The sequence below is a fragment of the Chenopodium album genome, chromosome 8 (assembly GCF_948465745.1).
Source record: "Chenopodium album chromosome 8, dcCheAlbu1.1, whole genome shotgun sequence".
NCBI lineage: Eukaryota > Viridiplantae > Streptophyta > Magnoliopsida > Caryophyllales > Amaranthaceae > Chenopodium > Chenopodium album.
This window is the reverse complement of record NC_137841.1, coordinates 72964780-72988237: the sequence shown is the minus strand read 5'-3', so window position 1 is coordinate 72988237 and position 23458 is coordinate 72964780. Positions and strand designations below refer to the sequence as shown.

At 35.6% G+C, this 23458-nt stretch overlaps 4 protein-coding genes and 1 pseudogene across 5 annotated transcripts; 4 read left to right on the top strand and 1 right to left on the bottom strand.

The window, feature by feature from the left end:
* The first annotated feature begins 265 nt into the window (after positions 1-265).
* LOC145642319 (protein trichome birefringence-like 19) lies at positions 266-2616 on the top strand (annotated as a pseudogene). The gene is made up of 2 exons (XR_014115666.1): positions 266-797; positions 1689-2616. The product of XR_014115666.1 is annotated as a protein trichome birefringence-like 19 (transcript).
* On the bottom strand, positions 2544-5888 carry LOC145642320 (uncharacterized). The gene is made up of 6 exons (XM_081693453.1): positions 5575-5888; positions 4347-4469; positions 3715-3894; positions 3428-3509; positions 3158-3222; positions 2544-3003 (listed from the first exon to the last, which is right to left on the bottom strand). The coding sequence occupies exons 1-6, from the start codon at positions 5863-5865 to the stop codon at positions 2701-2703; spliced, it is 1044 nt and encodes a 347-aa protein (XP_081549579.1). The 5' UTR covers positions 5866-5888; the 3' UTR covers positions 2544-2700.
* Positions 5889-8100: 2212 nt separating this feature from the next.
* On the top strand, positions 8101-10699 carry LOC145556591 (glucan endo-1,3-beta-D-glucosidase-like). The gene has a single exon (XM_081618244.1). It carries the CDS (start codon positions 8295-8297, stop codon positions 10485-10487), a length of 2193 nt encoding a protein of 730 aa, XP_081474370.1. The 5' UTR covers positions 8101-8294; the 3' UTR covers positions 10488-10699.
* Positions 10700-11370: 671 nt separating this feature from the next.
* Positions 11371-16153, top strand: LOC145556590 (proline-rich receptor-like protein kinase PERK8). Its single transcript, XM_081618243.1, has 10 exons — positions 11371-11458; positions 11634-11723; positions 12263-13160; positions 13653-14042; positions 14277-14363; positions 14465-14535; positions 14734-14816; positions 14995-15142; positions 15236-15397; positions 15488-16153. Exons 3-10 carry the CDS (start codon positions 12410-12412, stop codon positions 15713-15715), a joined length of 1920 nt encoding a protein of 639 aa, XP_081474369.1. The 5' UTR covers positions 11371-11458; positions 11634-11723; positions 12263-12409; the 3' UTR covers positions 15716-16153.
* Positions 16154-19109: 2956 nt separating this feature from the next.
* Positions 19110-21932, top strand: LOC145555482 (uncharacterized). The gene is made up of 2 exons (XM_081617219.1): positions 19110-19555; positions 21488-21932. The coding sequence occupies exons 1-2, from the start codon at positions 19110-19112 to the stop codon at positions 21930-21932; spliced, it is 891 nt and encodes a 296-aa protein (XP_081473345.1).
* Positions 21933-23458: the final 1526 nt, after the last annotated feature.

Below are 23458 nucleotides of genomic sequence, written 5' to 3'. Positions count from 1 at the left end.
GGTGTACTTAAGAGTCAAGACTGCGCCAATTAAGCTATAACGGGATAAAACAGAAAGAGGCAAAGAAATTTCTACACACTCACCATTTCCATTTGCTTCACTTTGTCCCCTTTCACTATCACTATCACTATCATAGACTCATAGTATAAAAAAAAAGTAAAATCTACTGCCACATGTCAGATGATTAAGGGTGCACTGAATACATCACAGATAAGAGTACTTAAAAAAAAAAAAAAAAAAAAACTTAATAAAAGGGGAACTAAACCACAAAACTTTCAAAAAGAAAAGAAAAATCATGGAACAAATACACTTAACCAAAACTCAATATCGCAGCTTCAACAAAAAAGTAGTATTCCAAATAACACTTCCAATAATTCTTTTTACAATAATAACTTTACAATTAGTCAAAAATATATCAATCAAAACACCTTCAAATCCAATTATTTCAACTTCATACATAAACAACAATGAAGAACAAGGAGCTCCACCGACAGAAAGTGATACAAGAATTAAAAAATGTGATCTTTATTCGGGTGATTGGATCCCAAATATGGATGCTCCATATTATACAAATGAAACTTGTTGGGTGATTCAAGAACATCAAAATTGTACTCCGTATGAAGTATGGTAGACCCGATACTGAATTCATGAAGTGGAGGTGGAAGCCTAATGATTGTGAGTTACCCGTTTTTGATCCGATTAAGTTTTTTGAGATTGTTAAGAATAAGTCTATGGCTTTTGTTGGTGATTCTGTTGCTAGGAATCAAATGCAATCCTTGATCTGCCTCTTGTCTCGGGTAAGTTTTCATTTTTTGTTTTATGATTTCGTCAGCTAGTTTAGTTGGTAAAGTTTGAATCGAAACTGTTTGAATTTAGATGTTCTTGATGTATTTTTGTCCATGTTAGCTAGTTTAATTGGTTAATTTGAAAGGTTCGTAATTTAGTATTGTTGATATACAGCTAGTATTAGAATACGTTGCCGACAGTGTTATCAGTGACAATTGACAAACTATACTTGAGTATACTTTTTCTTTTTTACCACTTTATTACGGTCTAATAATGTCTCAATTATTTATTCTATAGTTTGACTGCCAGTAACAAACATTCAATGATCACATACTCACATTGGTATATTAAAGTTATTCCATTGTGTAATGTAGACTACATCAAAGTATGATTACCTTTTCTTTTCTTTAGATTTCATTGATTTATCATGTATTTCCGTGACAACTAATTTTAGACGAATGGAGTAGTACTTGAAGTCATCGATGCTTAATTGGGACATTATATTTAGATTTTTACTCCGTATTATATGAGAAATACTGTAATCAAGATAACAACCCAAATCAATCAATGGAATGTTTTACACAAGTTAAAAGTCATTAAGGGTTTTGACAAATTGAATCATATTAGTGGTAGAAGTTGGCTGTCATTAACAGGTACGAGTAATAAAGAATAGATCATGGTCCTTTCCCCAAATTGGTGACAATGGTGCATGTAATGTTGTGCAGTTGCACATTTTATTTCATGTCAGACTGACAGCAACAATCCTCATTTATCATGTGGTTCATCACCCACCACTCTTTAACAATTGATATTATAAGTGTTAATTTTGAGAGATTATACTACAGTAGTAAAAATTATACTTAATATCGTTTTTATTGTATTTGTTTGTTTAAATTTTACAGGTTGAACACCCTTTGGATGTCTCGACTAGCAAAGATGATAATTTCAAACGCTGGTACTATCAATCGTACAACTTCACATTAGTTATATTATGGAGTCCATACCTTGTGAAAACGATCGAAAATGATCCCAATGGCCGAACAGGAAAGACCTTCTGGGGACTGCATCTCGACGAGGCTGATGATGTTTGGAAGGATGAAATCGACAAGTATGAGTATGTTATCGTATCTGCAGGACAATGGTTCTTCCGACCTCTTATATACTATGAAAAAGGACAGTTTATGGGTTGTCGTTATTGTGAGATCGATAACCTAACAGAGTATTCCCTTTCGTTTGGGTTCCGGAATGCATTTCGGACAGCATTCAAGGCCATCTTGGAGAGGGAAAGTTTCAAGGGCAAAGTGTACATGAGGACTTTTGTTCCCGGTCACTTTGAAGGGGGTGAGTGGGATCATGGAGGAGATTGCTTGAGGAAAAGACCCTATAAAAGTAATGAGGTCAAGGTAGAAGGGGAGACTTTGGAGCTGTACACGGCCCAAATGGAGGAGTTCAGGGAGGGCCAAAGATTGGCGCAGCAGCGTGGGCTGAGTTTACAACTCCTTGATATGACCCAGATTATGTTGTTGCGGCCTGATGGACACCCGAGTACATACGGGCGTCCGGCCAATCTGACCTGGCCCAGTGATTGTGTCCACTGGTGCTTGCCAGGGCCGATTGACAGTTGGAGTGATTTCCTGCTTCTAATGCTAGACTGAAGGGATGATATTCAGCAGAAAATGAGGGAATTGTGTTTTTATTACTCAAGGTTTTGACAGTTTGCTAGAATATTTTATAGGGAAAATTTGTTGAGGTCAGAGTTCAAGTAATACTATGTATTCTAACTATCAATATCATTACATTGGTGATAATACAAATCAGGCATTTTACTCATACATGGTATTCACTAATCGTCATTTATTCTATGCACAACGTTGATCCTCATATTAAAACCCAGAACTCCTAAAAACAGCATTCTCAAATGAATGAAATTCTGATGAAGACTATTATGTGCAGCAGAAAGACATAAAGCACAAAGGAGGACCTTAAAATCCTGAGTCTTTGCCGATATTCAGAACGACCACCAGAGTGATACGGGAGGTTGCTTTGACTGTCGAGGTCAGTGTCAGTTTCATAACCATAGGTTGGGCCGCTTTTTGCAAAGCGGTTCCTAGCAGCAGTAGCTTCCTTGGTATTCTCAACTCTTCTCCACAATGCATTCAATCTTTCAAGTTCCTTCTCCTTGATGTGTATCTCATTTATAAGAGCCTCTGCTTGAGCCTATAAAAAACAATCTTAGATCAGACATCAACAAGACTCGAATAATGTGGTTGGGTATAGCAATTACTTTCAACACAAGTAGAACAGTAGACATGTCTTTTGTTCTCAAATAATATATCAAAACTAATGCCTCGGCTTTTTATGGACAACTAACCTGCTTTGCAGCCAGTTGCTCCATCAAGCTATGAAGCTGCTTGTCCAATGCCTTTTCTCTTTGAGCTGTAGAAGATCAATTTCACCAAAATGAGAGTTGCTGAAGGATATGTCGATAACAAAAAATTAATAATACCATGTACTTTTATTATGCCAAGATAACCTTAATGCACCAGCTTTAAAACCTTGGAGAAAATGTTACACAGACAGCGATAAGAGAACTCTAGTAGCTGGCTAGCTGGTTAAAGAGTTATAGTTTTAATGTACAGACCTGGTGAAGGTTGCTTAAGTGCCTTTTCTTGAACATCTGCCCACTTCTTCTCCAACATTTGAATCTTTTCTTCTGTTAATTGCTGTAAGAATTACGAAGAGGGGAAGATAGGAAATTAATAACAGTCAAATGAACATGCAGGAATTGTACATAAAACTACAGTTCGAATCCTTTGTCCTATCTTCCATCAAATAAAAAATGCTTGCCTTTTGCAACCCTTTCTGCAGCTTAGTTCTTTATATTCTAATTTTAATGGTATAAAGCATATCGGAAGAAGCAAGCATTACCATTTCTTTCTTCTGGTTCTCCAATTCCTCAAGTAAAGCAGTTCGGGAAGCATCTTCTTCAGCTGCAGTGTCCACTTCTTTTTCATGTTGAACAACAGATTTCTCAGACTGACTGGCACTTGAAGCTGCTTGAACTCTTTGCAACTCAGTTTTCAGATTTTCCTCAATCGAGTCCAACTCCTGTCATAACAGCAGAAGGAAAGGATTTAGGAATTAAATTGGCCAATGGAAAACAGCAGATATGGGTAAAGAGTAGTTTGGGTAAACATTTACTTTGATAAGAATACCAAACTTAAGATCAATGACCAACTCAAAATAATTAGAAGAATTTGTATCTTCCAAGGACAGATTTTCCTCTGATATTAATTACGAAAACATGGTAATCTTAATCCTACTGTGACTGTAATTTTAACAGATTGATGGGCATAACAGGAAACTAGTTATCGGAAAAATTTACTACTTCAGTCAAGCAATGGTAAATGAAGCTAATTCTCCACATCATATGCTTGCTCACTACCCTAAACAATGGCGTGGGCTGTGACAGAGGTCAGATAAGGACTCTTACTCTCTCTTGACTTGTTTCCACATTAAGGAATATGTATAAAACCATATACTTGAATAATCATGCCTACCTTCAACTTCTGCTGGAACTGTTCTGCCTCCTGCAACTTCTCTTGAATCTTAGCTTCACATTTTGTGATTTCTTTTTCATAAGCAGCATTTTCTTCCAGCAATTTAGCCTCCCTTTGTTGTGCCTGGTCAGCAAAGTCAATCACAAAATGAAGCCATGAAGAAAGCTTCCACCATTACCCATAATCCTTTTTTGAAACTTTGCACAAATTACTGGACATAAGTCATATTTGTCCTTTCAGATATCACATCCCTGATTTAGCAAACAGGAAATCACAATCAAAGACATTCAGTCACTGAAAGGAAACCCCCCCCCCCCCCCCCCCCCCCCCCCCCCCCGATTCCAACAACAAAGATGGATCAGATTATCAAGAACTGTATTAGTGTTTAAATAGCAAAAGGGATGACATGGTACCCCATATATCCTTTAAATTCTTTCAAGCAATCAACTCAATTCAGGAGTTCAATAAATACGTTGAAATCAAATCTAAGATCACAAAATTGCTAACACAGATCAGACACACAAGCAGAATGCAAGAATGAAACAATGCCAACCAAATTGAATCATTTGAATCTAAAAGCTCCAAAATCATAGAAGCTGGAATGAGCAATTCGCGCCGAAGCAACAAATCACAAACTATCAAAATGTACTGAAGGGAGTGCGAAGTATTGGTTCAAAACTTGAAGTTCGTGGTTTTAGGAGAGAAGAACACAGCCTAAGCATCAACCTGTGAAATACTGACTCAATCGGCCAAATGACCTCAAACATAGCCTTACTGACTAGGAAAATACAGACATAAAAACCTGATTTCATTATGGTCATAATAATGCAGCACTGAAAAGGGTAAAATAAAAAAAAAACAGTAAGAGATTGCAGTAATCCATGGAAATTTCAGATACAAAGATGATCAAAACTCCAACATTTGAATAGCAAATCAGAAAGATTATAGATTTGCAACAAAATTCACATTCCCAGAAATTCGCGATAACAATTATAAGCGCAATTACCACAAATCACCGAAAAAATTAAAATGGGCACGACAATTAAACTAAAACCCCTAGGAAAAAAAAAATCAAAACTTCCCACGAAAAAACACAATTAACAACCAAAAATCAAATACCCAGAAATTTAATCAAACAATTAACCCAAAAACAAGCACCCCCACACAAAAAGTAAGCAATACAACAATTTCAAATCATCAAATAAAAGGGAAAAATCGAAGAAATTACCTGTTCACGAGTGAAAGAATGGGAGTTTAATTGAAGAGTAAGAGCAGCATTGGAAGCAAGAGAATGAGCATGAAGATGAGGAAGACGTTGAGCGATGTCAGAGGGAGGGAGTCTAATCCGTAGATCTTGGATCGAACGGGTGAGAGAAGCTGATTTCTGGTTCAACTCATTGAGATATTGCTGCTGTTGAGGGGTTAGAATGAGGGGAATCGAACTGGGGTCGTCGGAAACATCGGAACCACTTTCATTTGCGCCTACTACATCGGCTGCCCATGCTAGCAGTCCCGCCATCTCTCAGTGTGTGTCTGTTTCTCTCTCTTTCTCTCTTAAGATGTTGTATTGTTGGTGAAATTCAGTGACAGTTGAATTTGTTGTTAGGACAATTCAAGTCATGTGTTTTTGGTCCGATTGTTTAGGCTACGTGGTTCAGTCACTATGGTATTGGATCGTTTTGGACTTTAGCCGCACACGGCACAACTATATACGAGTATTATCGATTTTAATTTGTATCTCGTACTAGTATATGGGTATAATGAATTTTTATACATCACAGTCGTACCCATACTAATATATAAAGTACTAAACTATGCTTGGTCTAGTGGTAAGGTTTGCATCTCACAACCATGAGTTGTGGGATCAAACTCCACTAGAGGCACTTTGGTTTGGGGATTCCCTTACACATCCCCCCCACTTTCAAAGTGCCTAGCCCTGTAACTCGGGTCGGAAGGACATGTAAGAGGTTCCGACCCGATAGGACTCTTCTCCTTACCAACAAAAAATAAAATAAAATAATAATGTATAGAGTATACTACATTACACAGAGTACTTCCTTTGTTTATTTTCAATTGCAATGTTTTGCAACAATGTTGATCATTTGGCTAGTTTAGCTCGTTGTCGTCATTTTATTCATTTACGTTTTTAGTTTTCTTTAGCGTAAACTTTGTCCAAAAAAAAAAAAAAAAAAAAAAAAAAATCCTTTAGGGCTTCTGGCCATTGGGAACCAAGGATGACTTTTTTTTTTTTTTTTTTTTTGACAAGTAGATTTAATATATTGATTGTTTTCATACTTGTATAAGAACATGGTCAACCATTAAAAAACATTTGGTATAACTACTAGTACTTATATATGAGTATGAAACAGTTTACGAGTATGTATTAAGTCATCCTAGTTGCCAATGGCCACAAGGACTAAAGTTTAAGCATTGACAACTAACAATTTGGCATTAACTTAAAATAGTAGTACGAGTAGTTGAACAAACCAAAGTGCAATGGATTATCAATTAAGTATACTTAGTAAGAAGGGTTTCCTATGTAAAATGTTGGAATATTTCCAAGAAGTTTCATCCAATATTGGATTAACATTTTATGTACTTCCTAATTTATTGTGTTTTTTTTCCTTTTCATTTTTGACTTTTTTTTTTTTTTTTTTTTTTTTTTTTTTTTTTTTTTAATATATCTCTAATAGCTATGTATAATGTCTTTCTTTCTTAATTTATGTTAATTGGGGCATAAAAAGTGATATAAATTTTACAACATTTAATCTCTTAGATAACATCTTATAAAATTTTAAGTAGATAATTTGATTGCAAATTTAAAATACGCTCATGACATATTTCATAATTTGAATTATATTCCACACACCATCCATAATTTCGACCCTAAGCCATCGCACACTATCTCTTATTCTTCCTACTTCCCTAGCTTTGTAGGCTTGTAGCTCAACAGTTCAACAATTGAAGACCACAACCATACTGCCATCGCCTCATCAATTAATCCACCCCTACCCTTCACCATCAACCACCACCAATCCCTCCTCCTTAGCCTTCTCCCATCCCAATTTATAACCCTTTTCGGGTTTTTTTTTTTTTTTTTTTTTTTTTTTTTTTTTTTTTTTACAGTGAGAATAAAGAAAGAAAATAAAAAAAAAACAAGCAACTTAAAAGGACAAAAAAAGACACTCCCGAACACGAGCCTTTCCAGCCAACCAGTGTGCAGGGGACACCGATTTCCTTGGAGCCTTTCGGGTGGTTGAATATAGTCCAAATGTTCATTTTTATTACTAGTAGCAATATAGATATTAAAAAATATGGATTTGCTACATTATATTACATCCGTTAATTGTTATGTGCAACTTTAGGGTATTATTTGTAAGATATAAAATATTTTAAAGTTACACGTAACATTTAACTGAGGTAGTACAAAGTATTACTTAAACCTAATGTAAAAAGCCCAATGGTAAGTCATCATATGAATCCTAAGCTAAATGTCAACCTTAACCATACTACAAGAATATCCAATCCCTTAACATTGCTTCCAAGGTATTTCACTTATTCCCCCCCTCCCTTGCTTCACACTTTCAAACTCTCAAAAGTAAAACACCCTTTACATGATTCCACAAATACACACATATCACATCAACATTCCCATAATCAAACTCTATCATTCTCCCCACATACCTTGGAATCCAACCTTCTTTCAATCATGCCATTTTCATTCTCTCCCTCCACCCCTAAAATACAAAGATAGAAACTTCCCTCAATTGTTGGATCAACTTCCCATTTTTCCATCTCTTACCACTTAAGTAACACCTAATCATTTACTTTGTATTTTTTTTAATCGATAAACAGAAGACGAACACCTAATCATTTACTTTGTTTTTTTTTTTTTAATCGATAAACAGAAGACGTCCTATCAGACCGAAACCTATAAACAATTCCCACATGGTACTTAAGAAAGCTTCAAGGAAGATAAAATCAATGATCACCAAACCCTTTAAAAACCCCCCAAAATCATCATTTTCATTTGCACCACCTCCCTTTTTCTTTCCCGTTCCTCCTCAACAACCCGTACAAACTTCGTCATCTTCAACAATGGCGGTTCATCACAGAAATCAACCATTTCTATTCCCAAAAACAGAGTCCTCTGTTCTTCCAGACCCTTCCACTTTCTTCTCCCCTGAACTTCTCTCCTCCCCTCTTCCCACAAACTCTTTCTTCCAAAACTTCGTCCTCAAAAATGGCGATCAACCTGAATACATCCACCCTTACCTCATCCGTCTTTCTCTCTCCTCACTTTCTCTCTCATACCCTTCTCGATTCGCCAACAATTCCTTCATTTACCAGGTTTTCAACGCTGATTTCACAGTTTCTGCAGCAAATAACCCAGATTCAAATACCCCACATAAAATTTCATCGTTTAGTGATCTTAGTGTAACTGTGGATTTCCCCTCTTCAAATCTCCGGTTTTTCCTTGTTCGAGGAAGCCCTTTTGTTACTTGTTCTGTTTCAGGAGGTATATCTCTTAAATTCTCCACAATTCATGCGATTTTATCGTTTAATTCGTATAATTCTAATACTAAGTTTATTGTTAAGCTTAATAATAATCAAACTTGGGTAATTTACTCTTCTTCACCTATTAACCTAACCCATGATTTGTCTAATATTGTTTCTGATTCGTTTTCGGGTATTATCCGGTTTGCGGCTTTACCCGATTCGGACCCAAAATTCGAGTCGATTCTTGATAGGTTTAGTTCTTGTTATCCTGTTAGTGGTGATGCTGTGTTGAATGAACCATTTTGTGTGAATTATAGATGGGAAAAAAGAGGGAGGGGTGATTTGTTAATGCTTGCTCATCCATTGCATCTTAAGTTGTTAAATAGGGATAATGTTGTTGTATTGGATGATTTGAAGTATAAAAGTATTGATGGTGATCTTGTTGGTGTTGTTGGGGATTCATGGTTGATGAGGACTCAACCGGTATCGGTTACTTGGCATTCGATTAATGGTGTTAAGGAGGAGTCATATGATGAGATTATCTCAGCTCTTTCCAATGATGTTAAGGGTTTGAATTCGAGCTCAATTTCGACAACTTCCTCGTATTTTTATGGGAAGTTGGTTGCTCGAGCTGCTAGAATGGCTTTGATTGCTGAGGAAGTTTGTTATCCTGATGCAATTCCTGTGGTTAGGAAGTACTTGAAGGAAACAATTGAGCCTTGGTTAGATGGGACTTTTAATGGGAATGGGTTTTTGTATGATGGAAAATGGGGTGGAATGGTTACTAAACAAGGGTCAAATGATTCTGGGGCTGATTTTGGGTTTGGAATTTTTAATGATCATCATTACCATTTGGGGTACTTTATCTATGGAATTGCTGTTCTTGCTAAGATTGATCCTGCTTGGGGGAGGAAGTATAGGCCTCAGGCTTATTCAATGATGGCTGATTTTATGAGTTTGAGTAGACGAGCAAACTCACAATATACTCGTTTGAGATGTTTCGACTTGTATAAGCTGCATTCTTGGGCTGGTGGGCTGACAGAATTTGCTGATGGGAGGAATCAGGAAAGCACAAGTGAGGCAGTGAATGCCTACTATTCTGCAGCTTTGATGGGGCTGGCTTATGGGGATGCCCATCTTGTTTCTGTTGGTTCATCTCTTGTAGCAATGGAGATGCAAGCAGCGCAAACATGGTGGCATGTAAGAGGAGAGGGAATATATGAGGACATCTTTTGCAGTGAGAATAAGGTGGTGGGTGTTCTGTGGGCTAATAAGAGGGACAGTGGACTTTGGTTTGCACCACCCGCATGGAAGGAATGTAGACTCGGAATTCAAGTCCTTCCAATACTGCCTATTACTGAGGCTTTGTTTCCTGATGTGAGCTTTGTGAAAGATCTTGTGAACTGGACATTGCCGGCTTTAGAAAGGGACGGAGTGGGAGAAGGATGGAAGGGGTTTGTCTATACTTTGGAAGGGCTATACAACAAGGAGAGCGCCCTAGAGAAAATAAGAAATTTGCAAGGTTTCGATGATGGCAACTCCCTCTCCAATCTCCTCTGGTGGATTCACAGCAGGGGTGATGATAAAGATGGGTACCTTGGAATGGGAAGTCATTGTTGGTTTGGCCACTATTATCACTAATTATGTTATATCAGGTCTGTTTAAACTGCATATCTATTAGTTATGATGGATTGCTTCATCTGTTGGTTGTTTACATCTTATATTTACTTGAGCAATGGTGATATGTTGATAGCAATGTAGCATAGTGTTCTGTTGAATCAATAATAATGTATCATTTTAGGCTTGATCACCAGGCAAACCGCTCTTGAAACTTGTTGCCGTGTATTTGCTGAGCCTGTGAGCCATTTGCAGTTTCTTATCATCTGTGCTTTGAATGTATTGTACAGTTATACACATTAGAAAATACGAGTATACGAAGTTTTTACTGTATCCAATATTTGCACACTGTAATACATATCCTGGTTTTTTTTTTACCCAATTCTCATTGTTTGCTACGGAGTAATTGCTAAAAAAACACAAAATTTTGATGTTGATAGTTTGAAATCTTTCTCATATGCTCGACGAATATGACAATACTATGAAATTTCTTTGAGTCTGAAATGAATTTAGAATCCATACTTAAACTCTTCTCAACACAAGGAAATGAAAAATAATGAATAACAATAACAATAATATATATACTACGTATATAATAGCATTACGTAATTTGGTTAATCGTAAAGCCAAGTAGAGCAAAATCATGACAATATTCATATACATCTAGATGTACCATTCAACCAGACAACCAATGCAATTTTTTGCTTGATTTATTCATTTGTATATAACGTATGCAGCAGAGTTATGGACTAATAAACTGAACAAAAAAACAATGTGAATGTAGTGTCGTGTGAGTGGTACACCCAAATGTATAATAGACCACGTTAAGTCAATCTATGCCAAAACTCATAAGTCATTATACCCTGTAATTGATTTCAAGCGCTGACAAACCAAAGTCTTAGTATGGGAAGAACAGAGCACATGAACATGGGTGATGAAATTGATCATCATCATCTTCGTCAACTTGAAGACATTCCTACACCAGCTAAGACGGGGTAATGTATATATTTTTCTTATACTATGATCATGTAATCATATATTGTATCGTCCTAACATTATCTTAATTAATAACTAATTATATTTATATTTTCTCTCTCCTAACACTCGTGAAGTTGCTCCCACGTTTGTTAGCGCTAATTTTGGCTAATCAATTTTATTTTTGTCATTCAGAATGCTCCTTTCAATTGGGAATTTTGAAAATATACATCTGTATTTACTCTGCATTTTCTCTATTTAGAAACCCTCTAAATAAAGAACAAGGTAATTATTTCTTTTGTATTTTTTTCTGAGTATCTTAATTTTGTTCTTTGAGCTATTTTTTCAATTAAAGTTGGCTTCTTTTTTTTTTTTTTTTTTAATTATTATTGTTTTAGGGAATTTAGTTTTATGCAGTTAAATTGGGTTCTTCTGGGAAAATTATAATGTGGGTAACTGGGTGTTGTCCTATGATTATGGTTTGCTATATTTTGGGGTAATATTCTCTGTTTGGTGATCCGGGTTTTTCTCATTTTGAGCAATTTCTGCTAATATTGGATTTTTGTGTTTTTTCTTTGAAGAAAAAAAAAAAAAAGGTTGATCTTGTTGATTTTGTATTATTGAATTTGAATTAAGGGGAATTAAAAAGGGTTTTTAATTGGTTGAATTGAATTCCTTGCGAAGTGAATTGAATTTCTTGCTGCAGAATTTTTTCAGTTTTTGTGGCTTGAGTGAATTTTTAAATTTTTGGGAAAAAAAAAAATTAGGGTTTCTTGAGGATCTTGGCAATTTGATTAATGCATGAGAATTCTGGATTTTTGCAGTGCATTAGGTTTCACATAAAATTGGCATTTTTGGTGGGAATTTGAAGGAGAATATTGGAGGTTTGTAAAGTTTGGCAAAATTGGGATGTTTGTATGAATTTACATGCTTACATGTTGTAGGGAAGGAGTAATCTAGGAAAAGATTAGATGGCTTCATCCCCAGATTCTCAACCTGAAAGCCCTCCATCTACTACACTAACTCCTGTCCTTACAAAATTATTACCACCTGTTGAATCACCTCCGAATGTCGTTCCATCTGCTCCCCCTCCTGCCAATAATCCTCCACCACCATCGCCGCCAACTTCCCCTCCACCGGTTGCCACTACACCGCCACGCTCACCACCTCCTGCACCAGGCTCACCGCCTTTGTCTCCACCACCATCTTCTCCCCCGCCCTCATCAGCACCTGTTAACTCTTCTCCACCGGCCTCTTCCCCACCTCCTATTGTAACGCCTGCACAGTCTCCCCCGGTTGCTCTCCAACCACCACCTTCTCCATCCCCCCCAGCTCCTCCTGGCTCACCTTCAGAGTCTTCTCCACCAGATACTTTTGTTCCTCCTCCTCCTGTGGACTCTTCATCTCCTCCGGTGCCACCCGAGTCCACTCTTTCCCCTCCAGTATCTCCAAGTGACTCTTCTACGCCTTCTAGATCAGTACCAAGACCAGCAACAGAATCTGGAAGTACTGCCTCGATTTCACCAGTGAATTCCTCTGCTAGTCCCTCTCCTGGTAATGATGCAACAGTTAAGACAGGAATAGCCATTGGGATTGTGGCAGCTGTTTTCATCATAGGCTTTTTTATGGCCATTGTTTGCTTGCGAAGGCGGAAGAAAAGACACATACGACATAATTCAGTGTACATGTTGCCATCCCCATATGCATCTTCACAAACATCAGGTAGCACTTATGTAGTTATGTTTAAAATTGTATTCTGATTAAAATCATAAACTTGGCTGCATAGAAATTTCAAATTGCCAACATTACGTCAAATATGAATCACTTGTTATAGTTGGTAACCTGATCTGGTTTATGCAATTTACCAACTTCATTCATACAGATACTGCGTGTGGCTGATTAGCCTGATAATGGAGATTTAAGAAATTGTATGATTACTGACATACAAATTTATACTCCCTGCCCAATTATATCAAATATGTTTATAACTTAGTCAAAACATGAACCATGAACCTGAAAATTGGTGTACTGTGCTGTATTGATTAAATATGAACCTGAAAATTGGCGTACTGCTCTGTATTGATCATCAGTAGCATCCATACCTTAATCCCCCAACCCCCTGACTGAAAATATGAATTCGAGACCAAAACGTACACTATGTATGTTTTAGCCTGCATGTGCATACATAATAAACAGCTTACTTTGTATTTCCAGGCACCTCTTTTATGAAACCAAGTGATGGTGGTGGTGGTGATTATATAAATTCATCACCAGATACTGGTGGAATAGGCAACTCAAAAACATGGTTTTCTTACGAGGAGTTGCATGCTGCCTCGAATGGGTTTGCTGCACAAAATATTTTGGGGGCTGGTGGATTTGGATGCGTGTATAAAGGTTGTTTGCAAGATGGCACAGAAGTAGCTATAAAAAAGTTGAAAGATAACAGTGGGCAAGGAGATCGTGAGTTTAAAGCGGAGGTTGAGATTATCAGCCGTGTGCACCATCGCTATTTGGTTTCTCTTGTGGGTTATTGCATCACTGATTTTCAAAGATTGCTCGTCTATGAATTTGTTGCAAATGGCACCCTTCATTACCACCTCCACAGTAAGTTTATTATTAAGAATTGAGACGCTTTGCTCTATAAATGTATTACACATGCCAATGTGTCTTGACTGTCACTCATTCCTTGTCTGCCTGTCAAGTATACATAGGTTATGGGTAAAATGTCACAGAACCTAATAAGATACTAAAAATCATGTCTGCAGTTTGATGCTTAACTCCGTCAATCTCTTAAGTAAAGACAGTTTATTGACATCTGTTTGCTTATGGCTTTTCCAGATTCTAATAAACCGTTTATGCCATGGAGCCTCCGAGTCAGGGTTGCTTGTGGTTCTGCTAAGGGAATTGCATATCTCCATGAAGATTGTAATGCATGGAAATCCTTTTTTGTTTTGACTTGTTCTTATATCTTTATTCTTGATGTTTCTAATGCAATCTCTTATATTTTCCTTGTCTTTTGTCACCAGGTCATCCAAGGATCATTCACAGGGATATTAAAACTGCTAACATCCTTATAGACAACAACTTCGATGCTAAGGTACACCCTTTCATGTGTAATGACTGTCACATTTCGAAGGAAACACTGTGACTTACAATTACACTAATGTAGTTACTACATATTTGATCAATTAAGATTAACATAGGCTGATATTCTTACATTTTGCCTCTTCTGATACTCAAATTGTTGGTTCAAATATAGTCCTTGTCTTTGACAGTGGTTTACTGATGCGAACAGGTAGCTGACTTTGGGCTGGCAAAAATAGCACAAGAGTTGGAATGCAACACACATGTATCTACTCGTGTCATGGGAACTTTTGGGTGGGTAGTTTTTCAGTTTATTCTGTTTTTGCCATGGTAGCAAGTCAGTAGTTTCCATAAGACCAGTTTTACTCTATATTCTGCTCTATATATAAGCTGAAACATTGCAAATATCATCTGGCAGTATATTACGGCTTTGTACATGTCTAATTGTTTGTCATATATGGCTTCTTTGCAGCTACATGGCACCTGAATATGCATCGAGTGGCAAGTTGACTGAAAAGTCTGATGTATTCTCATTCGGAGTAGTGCTTCTAGAGATTATAACAGGACGCAAGCCTGTTGATGAAACCAGGCCACTAGGAGATGAGAGCTTAGTTGAATGGGTGAGTTGGGGTACTAATTTGTAGTAAGAAATCCCTCTTCGTTTAGTCACTGTTCTAATAATTGCTTCACATGTTGTGAATGTGACCATATAGGCTCGACCTTTGATGACTGAGGCGTTGGACAACCAAAACTTTGATGAACTTGCTGACCCAAGATTACAAGGAAACTATGATAGAGGTGAGATGTTTCGGATGATTGAAGCAGCAGCTGCTTGTGTACGGCATTCGGCTGTAAAGAGGCCAAAAATGAGCCAGGTAAAGATTCAAGGAAACAAGCCAAAAAGGATACTTTTTTTCCCCCCTTAGATAACTGATTTTGTTTATATTGCCTTGTTAATAAATAAGGTTGTGAGAGCATTGGATACAATGAACGAACTATCAGATATATCGAATGGCATGAAACCAGGCCAAAGTGGGATATATGATTCAAGAGAGCAATCAGCACAAATCAGAATGTTCCAAAGGATGGCATTCGGAAGCCAAGAATTCAGTTCAGAACAGAATAACAGCCACAGTAGCCGTTCAAGTGGAGGGAGAAGTGGAATAGCTAGGGGCAGAAGTGGACAGGTCTAAGTTACAAATGTGAAATTGTTTAGTTTATAAATCATCATCTCGTATCTGGTGGAGATAGATACTTGATGCATGCTTATAAGGAACGGCGAGTCTATCCCCTTGAACTCGATAACATATGGGGATGGGGCGAAAGGATGCTTAAAGATTGCCAAAGAGCTTGTAGACTTAGTTCTTTGGCTCGGCGATTAGACTCTTGAAAGGCTCAGTAAAGATCTTGTACGTTTCCATACCATAAGTTTAAAGTATCACTCAATTTTTTCCTTCTGTGGAGAAGCTATGTCTTTGGCTATAATATAATTTGAGGTTGTATTAGGGCGTGCTAGTTAATAGCTATTCTAATCTCACATCTTGCTCTATCTTCTACTCCATTCTTGCTCTTTGATCAATGATTTTGTACTGTAATTTATACAAATTTAAATATTCATTAAAGATGTTAGTCTAGGCACACTATTATTACAAATTCATACAAATTTTATTTACTCTATATTTTTTTGCAGTTAAGTTGTGACACAACCACCCATTTATTACATCGTCCAAAATATTTAACTAATTCTGTTACAAGCCTAAATGGGTTGTTATTCTAACAACCCTATATATTATCATATACAAATAGTCGAACTTAATTATTAAATTAAAGAAGTATACAAACTAGCGAATTGGGGTATCGTTCGGGGTAAACACTAGTATTTCTTTTAAAACCAGAAAAATAAAAATATATTGTACTCTATTACTTATTGTTTTGTATGAATTGTGTGTTTTTGAACATTAATAGCATTATGTATATCCAATGAAAGTTATATTTCAGAATAGTACAAACTACTAAGTACATAAAGTAATTGGATGAAACTGAATTGTCATAGACATTAAAAGCACTATATAGTACATACGTCATACATATTCTGTTGTAGATACTAGATAGTATTTCTTACAATAGTAACAATAATTGGATGTGGATAAGAGATACTGTGCAACAAATAAATGAGATGAGAGTCGTATTCTCAATATTGAGTGCATCTAGGCGCATAGGGACTATATATTTGGCATGCACATAGGAAAGTAATCTGGAGTTCGGTGGTACATTTTTCTCTTTTATTTTAGTATAGTAGTATATTTTTGTGTACTACTATATATGTATAATGTACCATTAAAATATAAGTTATTTGAATAATATTTTTTTATGTACTATTATACAAGTAGTGGTACTTTTTGTCATCATATTTTTCACCTTCAGATTCCCATTATTTACAAAAATGACATCCTATTTGCATCCTTAATATATAGGGACTATGCGCTTAGAGTTTTCCCTCAATATTGGATGTATTTTTGACGTGAAGCAAAGCTTTTCATTAATTAAGGCATGAAAGATGATATCGTACATTAATGATTTCTGCCTTTTGTGGACTACATCCTTAAATCTCTATCAGTTCTAGCATATAATAATTCGAAAGAAGCTAAGAGAGGAAATCAAAAGTGTCGTTATCTTGCCTTTAATCTTAGTTTCTCCAAGAGCGAACATGCCTCCAGTAAGGGAATCCATTCAATGAAGCTTTGACCATAATTAAACGTAATACTACCTCCGTTACACATTATTTGCAACGATTTGACATAAAGTAGAGAGGGAAAATGTTTAATCATTGCAAATAATATATAACGGAGGTAGTTAAAAAAATTCCAAATACTTGAGTTTAGACAACACAAGCAAATGAAGGCAATTTATCCCCAAATTGTACTGCAATAGAAAGGTCCTTCCATCATTATTGCAAACATATACTACCTCTAGTTCAAATTATTCGCAACTTTGAAATATTTTATATCTCACAAATAATACCCCCAAAGTTGCGAGTAATTTAGACCGGAGGTAGTACAACAAATTTTACATCAACAATAAATATTACTTGTACAAAGCAACTAACCAAGTCCATGCGCATTTATAAACATAGATACTCCAAGTCTCCAACTATGAAAAGTACTCGACAAGTGAAAATGCAAAAGCAATTTCACCAAAAAAAACTCACCTACTAACAACTCGGAGGGTGAAGAAGCATCTCTTATATCCACCACTATTGGGATAAATTGTTTAGCCATAAACATAATAGCTCAAATACAGAATCGTTTCACTCTTTTACGCTAGTTGCCATAATTGAATTGCCACGGTAAGAACGACGCACATGGTATAAAACAAGGATGAAATTAGGCGATGATGTAGGAACACGAAATATAATTACACCTCCGTTTCATTATAATCGCAACACTTTTCCCATTATATTTGCAACGCTTTTTATTCGATAAGGACATATGGAGTACTATTATTTTAGTATTTCACTCTCTTAAGAAATGGACTCAGTTTAGTTCACTTCAGTTCAATTTCATTCAATTCTGTAAATGTGAACAAGCGCTAACTCTACTTTTACAAATATTTTATCTTCATCTTTTATATCAACCCATTTACAGCTTTTTTTTCATTATTTATCTTTTTTTTGTTTTTTTGTTTTTTTTTTTTTTTTTTTTTGTGTTATTAGAGAGCCACAAAGGGTGGGGTTGAAAATCGATCCCATGATCTCTTGGTGTTTAGAGAGACACAAAGGGTGTGTGTGAATCATTCCTAAAATCCCTTGAAACTGAGCTATCCCTCTTCTCAATACTGTAAGTAAATAGTTCACAAGGATCACATGTGTTGAGAATGCTGCTAAGCCCAGCCCAAAAACACAGGAGTCTAAGCCCAGAATTCTCTAACATAATTCTGTTATAACTAACTTTCTAATTTCCAGCTGTAATTTTCATTATTTTATTTTTCCTTTTCTTGCTGACTATTTAAGTCATGCAAAGTTGTATTAATTGTGTAATAACTTTTCTCAACTAATTCAATTGACTTTACTTTCTCTCTCTTCTTCCTCTTCCTCCATTCAAAACTCTTTCTTCGACTTGAGGTTTTCTAATGGCAGATTCAAGGTTTTAACATGGTATCAGAGCGGATTTTTTCGATCGATTCTCGCTGAAGTTCTGAAGATTTGTTCAACTCGATTGGCTGTTCTGGTTTGCTTTTTCAATTCGTTGATTCTTCTTCTTCGATTGATTGTTTTAGGTTTATTGATTTGATTCTCGTGTTTCTTTGAATTGAATTCTTCAAATTAGATAATCTGGAGTTCATTTGATTTGGTGAGGATTGAATTGAGTTTGATTGTTCAAAATTGATCTGCTTATTTTTGGTAAAAGAGTAATTTCTGGAATTTCTGATTTGCGATTTGAATAAGGTTGTTGGATATAATCGTTTTTCTTGGGAAGCTGATTGATTCTTGAAGTTTGTTGACGGTTTAGTTGTTTTGATTTGAGAAAATAATTGGAGTTTGTTAGATAATCATTCAATTTTATAGTTGATTGAAATATTTGGTTGAATATGGCTGGAAGTCAGAATTTCGATAGTCAGAATAGGTGTTTGGATCCTACTCAAGATCCTAGTACAGTATACTACATTCATCCGTCAGATAACAACATACACAAGTTTATTTCTGAAGTTTTTGATGGTGAGAATTATACTTCTTGGAAAAGATCAATGGTCATTGGTTTGTCTACAAAGAACAAGTTGAGTTTTGTTGATGGAAGTCTTAGTATTCCTCTTCCTACTGATTCTGTTTATAAGGCTTGGGTTCGATGTAATGACCTGGTTATTGGATGGATATTAGGAGTTTTGAGACCTATAACTAAGAAGAGTGTATTCTTTTATAAGACAGCCAGAGATATTTGGAAAGATTTGGAGGAAAGATATGGTCAAGTTTCTTCGACGAAATTATATGGAATTCAAAAGGGGATTATTGCAGTTCATCAGGCACTAGGTGAAAAAAGGCATTTGGCAGCGGTTCAAACCCGGTCTAAGGCACCGGTTTGAACCGCTGCCTATGTGAGGGGTGCCAAAAAGGGGGCCAAAAAGGCACCGGTTCAAACCGGTGCCAAAAATCGAAATTGGCACCGGTTAACCGGTGCCAAAAAGGCCCACAAAAAAATATTTCAAAGTTTTTGGCACCGGTTAACCGGTGCCAAAAACCCCCCAATAATCAATTTTTTTTTTTTAAATTAAATAAACTAGAATTAAATGAGAATACCAAATATGAATCGAACATCACAATCAATATAATTCAATCTATTCAATATATATATATATGATCAAAAAAATTACAGTATAGATCAATAAAAAAATTACAGTATATAAATCAAAAAAAAAAATTACAACATATAAATAAATAAATAAAATTACAATATAAATCACAAAAAAAAAAAAAAAAAATTACAACTTCACAATATACTTGTATCTTGATTCTTCAATTTAAGATCTAAATCCATATACCTGCACCAATTAAAACAACCAAAATGAATCGATTAACATGATTTAGCTGCGAAAAAAATAAAATATAAAAACCCCAGAAAATCGGAAAAAAAAAAAGAAAAGAAAATCAGTTTAAAACCTAGAAAAAAAACCCAGAACATCAAAATCAAAAAATAAAAATATATAAAAAAAACTCAGAAAAAAAAACCGATTAAAATCGAAAATCAGAAGAAAAAAACCCAGAGAATAAAAAAATTTCGAGAGAAAAAACCCAGAAATTAAAAAAAATCGAATTAAAATAAGTTTAAAAATCGATTAACCAAACCAGAAAATTGAAAATCACTTAAAAAAACAAATTAAAATCGATAAAAATAACAAATAAATCGATTAAAATAAAACAAAATTCGAAAATCAATTAAAAACCCAGAAAATAAAAAATAAATCGAATTAAAATCAAGAAATAATACCCTAACCTTGCTCATGCATGTGTTCATGGTGGATTAAACCAAAAAAAATTCGAAGAAACCCATAAAAAATTTCGAAGACACTCATAAAATCAATTAAACCCAAAATTAACTTCGAACAAACCCAAATCAACTTGTATTAACCCAAAATAATCAATTTCGAACAAATTCATAAAAAAAACACCCAAAAACGCATGCATTAACCCAAAATCGATTATTGTAGCCGAAAATTAACCCAGAAATCAAAAACAAAATCAAAACGAAAAAAAAAACAATCGAAATCGAAAAAAAAAAAACCCAGAAATAGAAAAAAAAAATCAAGATCGAAATCAAAAAAATTAACCCAGAATAACCCACAAATCGAAAACACCCAGAAATCAAAATAGTTGAAATCGAAAGAAAAATTGAAATTGAAAGAAAAATCAAAAGCCCAGAAAAAAATTGAAATCTTAAACAAAAAAAAAAAAAAAAAACCGAGAAATCGATAAAAAAAAATGCAATCAAATTTGATGGAAAGAAGGGTTTGAAAGAGAACGAGAAAGGGATTGAAAGAGAACGAGAAAGAGATTGAAAGAGGAGATGAGAGGAGATGAAAGAGAAAGGGATGAGAGAGAAAGGATGAGCGGCGAACATAGAGAGTGTTTTGTGAGTGAATTAGCTTTAGGGTTTGAGACTTACCTTATATATAAATGGAATAAAAAAAGCCGGTTTTTTTTTTAAAAAGGAATGGCACCGGTTCAAACCGGTGCCTTTTTTATTTTTGGCACCGGTTTAGGCTGAACCGGTGCCTTTTCTCTTTTGGTAAAAACCCGCCCAATTCTAGACCGGTTTTGGGCACCGGTTTAGGCTGAACTGGTGCCATATGGGGGGTGCCTAATGCTTTTTTTCTACTAGTGAGGGGAATGAAGATATTGCAGAATTCTTTGCCAAAATTAAGGTTCTCTGGGATCAGTTGGATGATGTTAATCCTATACCTGTGTGTACTTGCAGTGGGTGTGTTTGTAATGTTACTGGAAAGTTTCTCAAAATACAGCAAGATTATAGACTCTTGCAGTTCTTAATGAAGCTGAAAGATGAGTACAAGCAAGTCAGAAGTAATATTCTAATGATGCAATCCCTTCCAACTCTTCCTATAGCATATAGGATGCTATTGCAAGAACAAAAACACAAGCAGATCAGTGAACATGCTACTACTACCACAGAGGGCTTTGCATTTGCAGCCGATAGGAGGAAATTTTATGATAACATGAACTATAACAACAGTAATAAGGATGGAAGCCACTATAACAACAACAAAGGAGGATATCAAGGAAGTTTTCAGGGAAGTCAGGGCAATTTTCAAGGAAGGAATATCTCAAACAATTTCAGAGGAAACAGGTCTAACCTGTTCTGTGAATTTTGTAAAATGACAGGTCATTTAGTTGACAAGTGCTAAAAGCTTCATGGGTATCCTAATAATAATTCAAAAGGGAACAATGGTCAGAAAAGGTTTGCCCACATGGTTCATGGAGATAGTGCAGGGAATTTTGTGGACAATGGTGATGAAAGTGTAACTGCAACATTCACCAAGGATCAGTATAATCAGTACATGAGTTATTTGGAGAGTCCTAAGAATGCAGCATCTCCTGCAATGCCTCAAGAACAGAAACCAGAAGAAAATAATTTCAGGGCAGCTTATTTTGCAGGTAAACATTGTCTTCTTTCTGTTTTTAGTACTGGATGGGTAATTGATAGTTGGGCCACAGACCATATTTGTAGTGATTTATCTATGTTTGACAGTTACAGAAATCTTGGTTCTGATGATGACACCATAACCATACCTAATGGTAGAAAAGTAGCTATTTCTCACATAAGGACTGTTACAATTAGGCAAAACATAGTCCTACAAGATGTGTTGTTTGTTCCTGAATTTCAGTTTAACCTAATTTCTGTTCATAAACTTTCTAAAGACCTTCCCTGCAGTGTTAAGTTTACACATGACTATTGTATTATACAGGGTCCCACCTTGACCAGGGAACTTGTTCTTGGTAATCAGAAATCAGGGTTATATCTTGCAGAATGCAGTCCAATTGCAAAATCTCTTGAGGATAGTTTTCACCTAGCATCTGCTGTAAGTAGCAGTAATCCCAATCCTAGCTTTACTATAAATAAGGATGCTAAGCTTTGGCATCTTAGATTAGGACACTTACCTTTTAAGCAAATGAGTTTTGTTTTACCTAATATAAATGTCAAGTCTTGTGATGACAATATATGTCAGATTTGTCCACAAGCCAGACAGTGTAGAAAATCCTTTCCTACAAGTCAAATTAGAACTACTTTTCCCTTTGAACTCATACATGTAGATATCTGGGGGCCTCTCAGATTTAAAACTCATAATAATTGTACAATGTTTTTAACTATTGTGGATGATTTCACTAGGCATACTTGGATTCATTTGTTGAAGTTTAAGAGTGATTCTATAAATATTTTGATTGATTTTGTTACTTTTGCTGAAAACCAACATGGTTATAATGTTAAATGTGTTAGATCAGACAATGCTAAAGAATTAACTGAAGGGAAGATTGCTGAGTTTTATCATGCTAAAGGCATTTTGCATCAAACTAGTTGCACTGACACACCCCAACAAAATGGAGTGGTAGAAAGAAAGCATAAGCATCTTCTTGAAACAGCTAGAGCATTATATTTTCAGTCTAAAGTTCCACAAAAGTATTGGGGTGAATGTATTCTTACTGCTGCTCATATTATTAACAGAATGCCTTTGTCAGTTTTACATAATGTTTCACCCTATCAAAAGTTGTTTAATAGGCCACCTGATATTTCACATCTTAGATCATTTGGTTGTCTATGTTATGTTTCTACTAACAAAGTGAACAGGACAAAATTTGATCCAAAGGCATATCCATGTGTTTTTATTGGATACTCTCCTACTCAGAAAGGTTACAGGGTTCTTCATTTGGGTGA

Excerpts from the sequence above, each read along its gene's own strand:
- LOC145642320 (XM_081693453.1), bottom strand. The coding sequence starts at position 5,865 with ATGGCGGGACTGCTAGCATGGGCAGCCGATGTAGTAGGCGCAAATGAA. Across the intron at positions 4,470-5,574 it reads ATTCTTTCACTCGTGAACAG|GCACAACAAAGGGAGGCTAA; the intron begins GTAATTTCTTCG and ends TTTGCTGACCAG. Across the intron at positions 3,223-3,427 it reads ACTTAAGCAACCTTCACCAG|CTCAAAGAGAAAAGGCATTG; the intron begins GTCTGTACATTA and ends GATCTTCTACAG.
- LOC145556591 (XM_081618244.1), top strand. The coding sequence starts at position 8,295 with ATGGTACTTAAGAAAGCTTCAAGGAAGATAAAATCAATGATCACCAAA.
- LOC145556590 (XM_081618243.1), top strand. The coding sequence starts at position 12,410 with ATGGCTTCATCCCCAGATTCTCAACCTGAAAGCCCTCCATCTACTACA. Across the intron at positions 14,536-14,733 it reads ACAACAACTTCGATGCTAAG|GTAGCTGACTTTGGGCTGGC; the intron begins GTACACCCTTTC and ends TGATGCGAACAG. Across the intron at positions 15,398-15,487 it reads AGAGGCCAAAAATGAGCCAG|GTTGTGAGAGCATTGGATAC; the intron begins GTAAAGATTCAA and ends TTAATAAATAAG.
- LOC145555482 (XM_081617219.1), top strand. The coding sequence starts at position 19,110 with ATGGCTGGAAGTCAGAATTTCGATAGTCAGAATAGGTGTTTGGATCCT. Across the intron at positions 19,556-21,487 it reads CAGGCACTAGGTGAAAAAAG|TGGGTGTGTTTGTAATGTTA; the intron begins GCATTTGGCAGC and ends GTGTACTTGCAG.